A 12,381-nucleotide genomic window follows, 5' to 3' on the forward strand; every position below is an offset into this window, starting at 1 on the left:
GATCGAACTCCCAGTGTGGAAGAGCAAGATGGAATACCAAATTTTGTGAATAGATTTTTCTTTTTATTTAGTCAATGGATCGAATTGGGTGTTTGAAGAAAGTGGAGATTTTTGGTAAAGATTAGTGTTTCTGTTGGCTGGTCATTCACCGGAGTTTTTGTAGTACTTCTACCTGCCGGACGAGGGAGTGGGAGAAGAAGTTGCAAACGATATTTGTGGTACTTCGAGTTATGAAATCTGGAAATGTAGACTTGGATATATTTCACTAACAATTTAATTAGTAGTGCTTTTGTTTTTCATATTTTTGGCCGGCACTCCGCTGTAGAGGTCTTCGTTTGTGAAAGAGTTTAGTTTGGGACGTGTGAGAAGAGGAGAGAACTTTGTTTAGTGACGATTTGTACTGTTCGTTTTTTTTTTTTTTAAAGAAAAATTGGTACCTTTTAGTTATAAATAGTAGGATGGCAATTTGGAGAAGGGGGGTCCTGGTGGTTTTGTGGTTGGGGGTCTTGTCAGTGATTTCTGTGGTGTTGCATAAATAATTAGTATTTGTAAAGAGTATTTTCTGGACAAATAATTATTCTTCAGATACTGTTGCGATGCGAGGCATAGAATGTTGTCTAGTACTAATCTCCTATCTGCCGATGAATGGTGATGGTTTTATTTTTCATTAACTTTATTTAATAGAAAAAGAAATTCTTGTTTGTATTCCCTTGCGATTACTCTCTACTCTCTTTCTGATTTCTTTTTCCTTTTTTTTTTCCCTTATAATAATTGCTCTCTTTTCATGAGGCTGCTGCTACTGTAATTATGTGGATCTAGATCTGGCTTGATGTATGTTACATATGACAGAAAAAAAAAAAAAGGGAAGTCTTGAGGTTTCAAAGGTCTTTCTGGTACAAATTCTTCGATAATAGGGGGGACGACTTTTCTTTGTTTTAGGTTGAGTGGGTGGTGGTGAACCTGGTATTCTTTTAGTCAAATACTGCAAGTACGATTCTATTTATATTATTTTATTTTTTGGTGGGTGGGTGGTGGAAGTTGGAATATGGTAGTTGTAGACTGAAAATCGGAAAGGAAAAGATTCGATAGTTGGAAAAAGCGCTTGGGCAGATTAAACTGATTTGTAGTTGGAGAAATTAGAAGAATTAGCAAAGGGGGGAAAAGAGAGAAAATCTAGGAAGGTATTGTTGTATACTGCTCGTCTTCTCAAATTCTGGCAGGGCTAGAAATACCACAAAAGGGCTATGGTTTATAATTGCAGAATATTGGAAGCTGCATTCCAGCTTTACTACACGATGATTGAAATAAGTTCGTTTGGAAATATAGTTCAAGCAGCAAACTTGAATTCAACAAGAATCTCAAATTTTTGTAGTAAGAAAGGGAAAGTGGCCCAAAAATTCGACAAGAGTAGAGATGATCTTGGACACTGCCGGCTTTCTCACCAAACCGTTGTGGGTCGTCTGGAAATCTGACTCTAGGAATCCAAAGAAGGCTACAAACAATGGCGGAAGTCTAGTTTTTTTGTTTGTTCCTCCCCCATTTGTAAAACTATTCTGTTTGTTTGTGCTATGAATAAGCCACTGTTTTAGTGGCACTTAGTTTTAAAAAAAAATAAAAAAATCATATGTATATATACTATATATTGACTTTCTTTGGCATCTTCGTGGGTTAACTCATTTATATTTTGACACTACTTAATGAAAATCATAACGTCGCAACCGACTAAAAACCAATAATAGGCGACATTGAGATTCGAGTTTATTGTAATATTAGAACGAATGCAAGCAAATGAACTCCGTAGAAGACAATAAATGGGCTGATGCTATTATAACATTTTTATGGAGTATTCTTATGCTTCCTTATGAAGCGTTTACTGCTATGACTTTAGCAGAGACCGTATGTTGTCTGTTCTTTTGTTGGGTCTTTACCATTTAACAACAATATCCCTTCGAGAAGTGGACGCGGACTTCAATGAATTCAACATCTATATCTCGTGTAATCGAGGGGTTTAAGAAGTAGTGATAAAAAGAAAAACGAATAAATTTCATAATCCACTTCATTTTCAAGAAAGTACGGTTAAGGTTTCCTTGTTGAATTTGGTAATCCTGTCTATCGAGTACTCATATTAGTCCAAAACACGCGATGGCTCAATCCCCTATATTTAGAAACTGGGCTGTGTTTTGCGCCCACAAAAATAGGATTCGACATAGGAACTGTTCATGGTTTAGCTAAAAGTATTGCAGAGTTGTCCAAACCCCACTCGAAGGTCATACGGGATAAAACGGCTGGCCCGTGGGCTTTAAGGTTCTCCAAACAATCAGCAAGTAACTTCCATTTTGATACTCGAATTATGATCTGTTTTAATTGATCACATGAACACATAATATAATGTTCCTATTAGACACTTTGAATTGAAATTCTTGAAAAACTTTGCGCTTGGTCTTCAGCGTTTATTAGGTAGTTAAGTTGACCACATAAAATATGTCATTCTCATTTAATTTTACACATTGGCTTCAATTGGAACATGCTTGAGGTTTTGAGCCCATTTGGATTGGCTTATAAGTTGCTTATAAGCTGTTTTTAGCTTTTTTGAGTGTTTGACTGGCCAGCTTAAAGTCATTTTGTGCTTAAAATAAACTCAAAAAAATAATTGAGCCCATTTGACTTAACTTATCTAAAGCAGCTTATAAGCTGTTTTAGCCAAAAAAAAAATAAGTTAGACTACTCCAACTTATTTTTTTTAACTTATAAGCTGCAAACAGCTTATAGGCATAAGTCCATCCAAACAGGCTCTTATGGCTTATATTTGCTAATGTTTATAAGTAAAGAAAGTGACATTTTAAGTGGCTTACTTATTTATGTAATTGGCACTTGAGAACAAGCGTAATTTTTTTTCCGAAATTTGAACCAAAAGTGTCGAATAAGAACACTTTATCACATATTTAGGTACTCAATTGAAACTTGCCGTAGTTGGAATGTCTAAATGAAATTTACTGATAAGTTTAAAATATTATCAAAATATTAAGTTTTTTTTTTGTTCCAACTAGTGTTCAGTACAAGCACTGGGGCTCGACTAAATCCAAATTTATATCAGGAAATCCCACATTGAGGGGTATAATGTTCCCTAACAAAGGCACCTATATGTTGAATATGAAAGTCAAAAGGATCCAAATGGAAAAAAACTAAATAGCAATGATTGATACAATAGACTCAACTGTAGGCGGTGGCGGCGGGTGGGGGTGGGGTGGGGTAGGGGAGGGGAGTAGGATACGGGGTAGCATCTCTATAAGTGAGCCGCTACTCAATCCTATGGTGATCAATAATGGAAAAAGGTGGGCAGCATTAATAACAAGGTTTTATTTAACAAACACTATATACAACACTAGTCGGTTTGTCTCATCTACAAAGATTATTGCCGCTACCCAAAGATTTAACAAACTTGCAAAGATGTCGGATGGATCCCCCAGCTTATTTAAGCAGATCCTATCTAAAGCTAGCTAGCTTCCATTTGCTATTTATATCAGCATCTAATATAACCAGTGAACACTTTTCCCCCCATTACTACCTTACTATTTAATTCTCCCAACTCATAGACAGTTAATCAGTTAATGCTTCTTCGATGTGTCAATTTCTTCGGTCTTGGCGAACCTTCCACGGATCCTTGGTTGGCTATCAGCCAATGCCTTTCTGCAAGCATACTGCAAAAACATATAACAAACGCATAAGTCATTTCGCCTTTGTTGCTCTTCACTACATGCATACCTCACTTCAAGTATAACACTAATGTAACGATATCATAATTTAGTAAGCGGTGTCAATATTCTAAAAAATGAACCAAGTGAATAAATAGCGATATCATAATTTACAAAAACACGTTTCAAAGTACCCATAATGCACTTCATAACGAGTTTTCATCTTTTGAAAGGTACCCATAATGCACTTCGTTTTCTATATAAGCCACAAAACAACTATTTGAAATCTTCTCTCTACATAATAAATTATTTTTTGCACAAACACAACCATGGTAGGTGCTGGTTCACATTGTTTAGCTACCTTTTTAGGGTACGAGTCAAAAGGATCAAAACCTGGTGGCTACAGTAATTTTTGGAAGAAAGCTAAAAAAATTATAAGTCAAAAGGGCTTGGCAGGATTCTATCCCTTTGACCTCAATGGTAAAACTGAGAGCCATTGTTGACAAGCGGTTTCATTTATCTTATGTAGTAACTATTTAGGTTCGCACATTATTTACATATACATAAAAGTCGAAAATATTTTTTGCCAAGCGGTGTCGGATGACACCGACTGAATCAACGTGCCTCCGCCCCTTGACATAGATTTCCTAAAAATCAAAGAGAGAAGCTCTATGGGGGTCCCTCTTCTTACCAAATGTATGGTTTGATTCAAGTCAATTTCACACTTTCAAAAGTTTGGAACTGCAGCACCAGGCTAATTATTAGAAGTAAAGAGAAAAGAAATTGTTGGCAATACCTTGATTTTTCTGCCAAAATTCCTTTTATTCTTCTTGTTCCGGTATCTGGAGAGCTGTTCCTTGCGAAGGGTTTCAGAAGTGGAACTTCCGACAGTCTGTGGTTGACCCCGTGGAGAATGGATCAGATTTATGTTGCCATTACCCAGAGTCTGCAGTACAAACTCAGTATCAGTAACCTAATCCCATTTTGTTGAATAGGCCAAAAATATCTATACATTTCTCAACTATCATTTACACCTCAAATCATCATTTAACCAGTTCACTTTAACAAGAATTACTGAGAATATCATTGAATTCAATACCTTTTCTATAACCATACTAGAGGCACTTTTATGTTACTAAAACATAGATCTTCCAACTATCTTGTTCTTACTCTCAAAATTCAATTAATGACTCGAGATCATAAATCTATATTATCCTGATGGACAGAATGACTGTTTATCTCTGATTCCTTTTAGATGTTAACAAGAAAACATTGATATCAAACTATAAAGAAAAGGGACTTTCATTGTTTAAAGAATAAAGAATACTAATTCAGCTTTACCAAAAGAGATAAACAAGGACAAAGATGGAACACAAATAAATCATAATAGAAACAACACATGAGAGTAACTGAGTAAGTAATGATGGACCTTTATATCTCCTTCACTGAATGCTCTTCGCATACCATAAGCAGCTCCGAAGTCCATTCCACCAAAATCTATAAAATTTGGTCTCATTGGAGGTCCATGCATCCAGTCCATGGAGCTTAGACACCCTGAACTAATACTTTTCTGGAAAGATCCCTCAGAATCCAAGTTTTCATCGGCCTTCACAATAGGAATTTTCATGTCCAAGACTTCAGAGAGCGGCATATCAAATGCATCTTTTCCAAATAGATCGTTTTTGCATTCATAAAAAACTTCACTGAGGAGCTGTTCATTCTCAAAAGAAGTTTCTAGATCCGAAACTTGGAGTCCCTGTGGGGAGATGGCATCTTCTGAACAAGAAATCATAGAAATAGCAGCAGTCATAGGATCAAGGCCCATCAGTGGTTCTTCAATAATTGGTTGTGGAGCTTTAAAGAGATCCCCTTCTCCCCCAAGATCATATTCTGATATGTTCAATCCCTGTTGAGATTACCCACATAAGAATTCAACATCGAAGCTATAACGAACATGGCAAACAAAATGCTTCAAATTGTCATCTGGGGTACACATATTTAGCACAACAAAGTTCAAAGGCATAGAGCTGTCAACTCATCATGGCATTTAAATGTCATACTTGATGCTTCACGGCGAGGAGTTTAACTTAAATACACCAACAATAAAGAAGTAGAGTAGAAAAAATCATTCACTCAAATGCAATCAGACTGTCAAGATCACTCAAACCTGACATATATTAATAAAGTACACCATCACTTTTAGCAAATCAAAGGGACTTGACATTTGTGTCATGGCAGAAGCACAAATATAAACCACATGAACTTTTATATAACTTATCATCAGCTCACCATCAGGTATTTCTGACAACTAGAGCACACGGATTCTTGTCTTAATGGAAGAAAAAGGAACAAGGATTCTTGTGACGAACAGATAATTAATTGAGGAACAGTGATAGACAATGGTAGCACTTGGTTATCTCTCTTATGCATATAAAGTTAATAAAAGGTGGAGTAAAAGAACTAAACAACTTTCCAAGAAATTCAGCCTGCATACACCCCTAAGAAAGAAAAAGCGGAGAGATGGACAGAGATAGAGCACATTCATACAGATAGTGGAAACCCAATAATGTCCATTAAGTTAAACAAACCTGAAAAAGAACAAAACCAACAACTAATGACAAGAGAATCGACTCTTGTCGTTGGTACATTTCAGGCAAAGATAAGATCCGACCGAATCAACCATGAATTTGATGTTTCCATGTAAAAATAACTTAAACTAAGTGGTTTCCTCATACTAAATAGGTTCTCTTACTACCTTCCGAAAGCTACTAATCTTTTAACCTTTATGCCCCCAAAGGCATTAGAGTTAGAAACTGCGAAAATTCTTACAAGAGAGTATAGGAGAGACTTAACAGAAGTCCTTATCCTCTAACAAGAAAGGTGAAAACTTAACTTTTACTTTTCTCTTTTTTCCAACTTTCCTCAATCTTTCAACTCTTTTAAGTGGGGTGAAAAAGTGACGCCTTAACGACAACTTGGCTGCCCAAAAAGGAAATGAAGAATCAAGAAAAGGGAAATACATGGGAAGTAAGTCGTGGCCACTTATGTGTTTTTTTCTTTTATATGAAGAAGGCAAATAGAATAATGAACACGGAACTTGATGATTTTGATATTCTGACTTCTTTCTCTTTGTTCAATATACAGATCCAGCACATGCCATGAAACTTACATGTTATCAATTTGAACTCTATAATACTAGCATAACACATCAAGAGATTTTTCCAAGCAATAATCAAACATTTCTCGTTCTTCTTCTCTTAGTCAATTCTGATAGCAGACAAAATACTGTCTCCATTAATAATTCAACAACTCCTATTTAATTAGCAAAAACAGGAAGATTTTAACACAAAAAACTGATTTTTTGTCCTTCATTTCTCCAATTACTGAGGAAAGGGAAGCAAAATTGGTTCTTTATCCTTCATTTCACAAATCACATGTAAAAACTATAGGAAAAAAGCTTCAATCCCCCACAAAATATATATATATATATATATATAGTTGGAGGGATTTGGACTCTAAAGACCAGATTTTTTTTCACCTTAAAAGATTAAAATCAGTAACCCTAAGTTTACAGCCCCACACTTAAATCCAAAACTGAAAACCTACTAACCCTAAGTCTACATCATCTCACATTTTTCAAAGTTCAAATCTTTTGCAACTTCAAGAATCAAAAAAATGCCTATGAAAAAAAAATCAAAAAAAAAGGAACAAAACCCCACAATTGACAACAAAAAATTCTACTAGAATAGGCTTAAGGCTAACTACCATTGAGACATTTGGTTCTTGAGAGCAACAAAAATCTTCAAGTTGTTGAACTTCTGATGGGAAACTCTGAAAATAAGGAAACATTAACCCTGTCTCTGCATACATTTTTTTTCTTATTTTACAGTCTTTTCAAGAAAAGCTTAAAAACCCTTTTTTTCCTGATGTGTCAATAGAATAAATAAGGGGTATTTCAATGAAGAAGGGGGGGAATTTATAGGTGTCAAAACAGAGCAAAAAACAAAAGTAAGTTACTATAGCATATAGCAGAAATACAAGCAGCTCAACAGAGAGAGAGAGAGAGAGAGAAAAAGTAAAGAAAGGGTTAAAAAAAGAATCTAATTTTGGCTGGTTCTTGGAGTCTTCATTCATGAAAAAGAATTTTAGCAATTAAAAAAAATAGAGAGTTTCAATAGGGAATTAAATAATGATGTAATCACACCAAAAGCTAGCAGCCTACAAAAGGTCATTTTCTAGGTATTAGTCCAACTTGATGAATTAAATTCGCTACAATTATCAGTGATTTGACAGATTAAAACTGATTAAATAGGTAGGCTTATCTTTGGGCAAGTCTAAACAAAAATGATGTACCTCACGACTTTGATTTTGTATAGTCCCACATGACAAAATCTTTGTACTAGTACTACTTACCACTACAAAATTACTACTTACCACTACAATATTAACTTCTATAAGGTCGTATACATGCATAAATACAAAAACATGTGAATGAAAACAAGGACGAAAGAATAAATGTTAGTTGCCGAACAATTTATTAGCTATTACCCTATTATTAATAGACTAGTGAATTTACCCGCGCTTTACGCGGTTTAATATAATATTGGTTAAGAATTCTATGTCATCATAAAATTTCTTATTTATCTAAAATTTCTTATAAGTTACATAAATTACCTGATGACAATTATATTAGTCAAAACATATATATCAACTCCTGCATCACGAAAAGCTTTTTTTATTAATATAAAAATTGTTCCAACACATATAAAGTACCAAGTGATAAAAGATGAAAAGTAGAAGAGGGCTAGAAAAAAGAAGCACCAATTACTCATAAGAACAATAACTCTAAAAATAAATTAAATGACATCACCAAAAAAAAGACATGGGAGTCGCATATGATGCTTTCCTTCAAATAAGAAAATAATGGCTTAGCAAAAGGATAAAAATCATTAATATGGAATATAAGGTCTGTAAACACTCAACAGGCCTTTGAGAGGGTAGTACTATTGCATAGACAGAAACATTTTAATTATGTTGCCTTACTAGAGCCTTTCCAGCATGTTAGACATATTGACATGTACAAATTGTGGTTAAATATGGGGACATCATGGCATAATGTGAATGGGAAGATTTGGATTTTTGTGGATGCAGAAATTCAAGTAGAAATAATGAGAGATACAGAACAACTGTTATCCTGTAGATTCACTCATTTGGGTGATGGGCAAGAGTTGGTGCTTACAGTTGTTTATGCGAGTACTGATAGAAGTGGGAGAATAGCTCTATGGGAGGATCTATATGACATGTCTTCACACATCACCATCCCATGGCTTGTGGGTGGGGATTTTAATGTCATTACAGATGACATTGAGAAATTTGGGGGTCTTCCTGTACAGTTTGCAGAAATAGAGGATTTTAGACAATGTATAGACATTTGCCAACTGATGGATCTTGGTTTTACTGGAAGTATGTTCACATGGTGGAATGGGAGATCGGATGAGGCTTGTATATTTAAAAGACTGGACAGATGTTTGGGAAATCAGGCTCTGCAGAATTGTTTTCCTAATTTGGAGGTAGAGCATCTCATTAAACAAGGTTCTGACCACTCCCCCTTGCTGGTAAATATGAGAGCAGATAGTAGACCAATTAGGAAATCTTTCAGGTTTCTTAATTTTTGGGTGGAGCATGAATCTTTTCTAGATGTAATCAAAGAAAATTGGGTGGAATCTTATGGCTCAGACCCCTTCTTTAACTTTCATAATAAGTTAAAAAAGGTGGGAAGAGCTCTCTCTAAGTGGAGTAGGGACACTTATGGTGATATCTTCAAGCAAATTGCAACTCTGGAGGAAGTGGTGCAGGTGCATGAGCAAGAATTTGAACAGAATCCTACAGGGCTTAACAGGGAAAGGCTACAAAGGGTACAAGCTGATCTGATCAGGTTTTATGCTATTGAAGAAAAATTTTGGAGACAAAAAGCAGGGATGCTGTGGTTTCAGGATGGAGATAGGAACACAAAATTCTTTCATGCTCATGTCAATGGAAATAGAAGAAAGCTACAATTACAGAGAATTCAAGATCATACAGGTACATGGCTGGACACTGAAGAGGAGATTGCACAGGAAGCAATCAGATTTTTCTCAGACCAATTCAAAGAGGAAAATATCCCTACAGATTTCTCTATGCTTGATAAGATTCCTAAAATGGTTACAGAAGAACAAAATCAACAACTCTATGAAATGCCAGATGAAGCAGAGGTGAAAAGAGCAGTTTTTGGTTTAAATGGAGACAGTGCAGGGGGTCCTGATGGTTTCACAGGAAGATTTTTCCAAGCTTGTTGGGAAATTATTGCAAATGACTTGGTGACCATGGTGAGATCATTCTTCTGTGGGCATGAACTCCCGAGGTATGTAACTTGTACCAATTTGGTTTTGATACCAAAGAAGAAAGAAATTAATACATTTTCTGATATGAGGCCAATCAGCTTGAGTAACATCACTAGCAAAGTTATTTCAAGAATCATTCATGAAAGACTGATATATCTGCTACCTGAGATCATTTCACCTCAGCAATCAGGATTTGTTAAAGGCAGGAGTATTGTAGAAAACATTCTGTTGGCTCAGGAAATTGTACATGATATTAGGATTAGAGGAAAGCCTGCAAATGTTATCATTAAGCTTGACATGGAAAAGGCTTATGACAGAGTATCATGGTTATTTCTAACTAAAGTCCTGAGGAGAATGGGGTTCGGTGAATTTACTATTGATCTGGTGTTTAGAGTTATCTCAAATAATTGGTATTCCATTCTGATTAATGGGCAACCTCATGGATTCTTCAAATCATCTAGAGGAGTAAAGCAAGGAGATCCACTGTCCCCTACTTTATTCATTTTGGCTGCAGAATGTTTGTCTAGGGCTCTCAATACACTGCATACTGAGGATGAGTACAAGGAATATGGGATGCCAAAATGGAGTCCATATGTCAATCATTTGGCATATGCAGATGATACTATCATTTTCACCTCTGCTAATGAACAGTCTATGAGATTAGTGATGAAGACTTTGAGTAATTATGAGAAGGTGAGTGGTCAGAAGATCAACAAGCAGAAAAGTGTTGTTTATATGCATCATTTGACATCTCATAACATTAAGGAGCTGGTATTTTCTGTCACCCAGATTCCTAAAAAGGATTTTCCATTCACATATTTGGGTGTACCAATCTACTATGGGAGAAGAAGGAACATTCACTACAAGGAGATAATAGAAAAGATTCAGAATAGACTGAGCTCATGGACTGGTAAGCTGTTATCTATTGGAGGAAGGACAACACTGATTAAACATGTTTTACAGAGCATGCCTATACACCTACTATCCGCTTGTGACCCTCCTAGTGCTATACTTGCTCAGATTCATAGATTGTTTGCTAAGTTCTTTTGGAGCAACTCTGTGGGAAATTCAAGTAAGCACTGGGCAACTTGGACAACCTTATGTCACCCACAAGAAGAAGGTGGCATGGGGTTTAGAAGCCTACAAGATATATCTAAAGCCCTCTTTGCTAAACTGTGGTGGAACATGAGAACCAAACAATCCTTATGGAGAACTTTCATGAGTAATAAGTACTTAAAGAAGTTTCATGCTGTGATAGCCCCTAGCGGATCAGGTACTTATGTGTGGAAGAAGATGATTAAATACCGAGATGAGATGGAACATGAGATATGGTGGAAGCTTCAACAAGGTAATTCTTATTTTTGGTTTGATAATTGGACAGGACTGGGAGCCCTATACCATATTACTCCACCAGATTTTGAGTGTGATCCCACAATCATCCTTGTAAAAGAAACTGCAGAAGTGGGGCAATGAGATGAACAGTTGCTAAGAAGAATCCTTCCTGAGGATCTAGCAGACCATATTGTGCAGCACATTAATCCACCAAATGAAAATGGCCAAGCAGATAAGGCTTTCTGGAAATTAGATTCGAGGGGGAAATTCACAGTTGGGTCTGCATTTCAATTGCTCAGACAAAGAAAAGACCCCAGTAATTTGTATAAGCAGATGTGGATCAAAGGACTACCAATAAAGATATCTTTTTTTATGTGGAGATTTTGGAAGTTCAAGCTACCATTGGATGATAAGTTGAAGAAATGGGGACACCAATTCCCTTCCAGATACTATTGTTGTCAACATCCAAAAGTGGAAGATACCTCCCATGTTTTTTTACACTCACCAACAGCTCAAGCCATCTGGAAGTATTTTTGTGGACCAGTGGGAATAAATACTGAGAATTTGCAAGTTACCCAAATAATTAACAGATGGTGGGATATGCCTAGTAGACTACATGCCAAATGCATCAACCAAGTTGTCCCTGCAATTATTATTTGGGAACTCTGGAAGAGGAGAAACACTATGAGACATGAAGGGAAGGTGTCAATCACAAAGCTCATTTACCAGGTGATGCATACTTTGATTCAATTCATGAAGGTGAGAAGGAGAAATTTTAGGTATGCACCATATAATTGGAGTGTGATTGTTGAGGCATTACAGAGATATTCTCCAAAGATAAGAGTAACACCAGTGACTTGGAGAACTCCAGATATTGGATGGATAAAAGTCAATACTGATGGAGCCTCAAGAGGAAACCCGGGTAGGAGTTCATGGGCCTTTTGTGTAAGGGATGAAAGGGGAGATGTGATACAAGC

The 12,381-nt window shown here is 36.1% G+C and overlaps 1 protein-coding gene across 4 annotated transcripts; it reads right to left on the bottom strand.

Moving 5' to 3' along the window:
- Nucleotides 1-3,335: 3,335 nt before the first annotated feature.
- On the bottom strand, nt 3,336-7,731 carry LOC132632071 (zinc finger protein CO3). Of its 4 annotated transcripts, none has more exons than XM_060347868.1 (4): nt 7,458-7,731; nt 5,122-5,598; nt 4,489-4,638; nt 3,336-3,698 (listed from the first exon to the last, which is right to left on the bottom strand). In XM_060347868.1, the coding sequence occupies exons 1-4, from the start codon at nt 7,560-7,562 to the stop codon at nt 3,606-3,608; spliced, it is 825 nt and encodes a 274-aa protein (XP_060203851.1). In that variant the 5' UTR covers nt 7,563-7,731; the 3' UTR covers nt 3,336-3,605. The 4 variants fall into 4 exon arrangements, with proteins under 4 accessions (XP_060203851.1, XP_060203853.1, XP_060203852.1 ...); XM_060347870.1 differs by lacking the exon at nt 7,458-7,731 and adding an exon at nt 6,448-6,577; XM_060347869.1 differs by lacking the exon at nt 7,458-7,731 and adding an exon at nt 6,281-6,515.
- Between the last annotated feature and the right edge of the window lie 4,650 nt (nt 7,732-12,381).

The sequence above is a fragment of the Lycium barbarum genome, chromosome 3 (assembly GCF_019175385.1).
Source record: "Lycium barbarum isolate Lr01 chromosome 3, ASM1917538v2, whole genome shotgun sequence".
Classification (NCBI taxonomy): Eukaryota; Viridiplantae; Streptophyta; class Magnoliopsida; order Solanales; family Solanaceae; genus Lycium; species Lycium barbarum.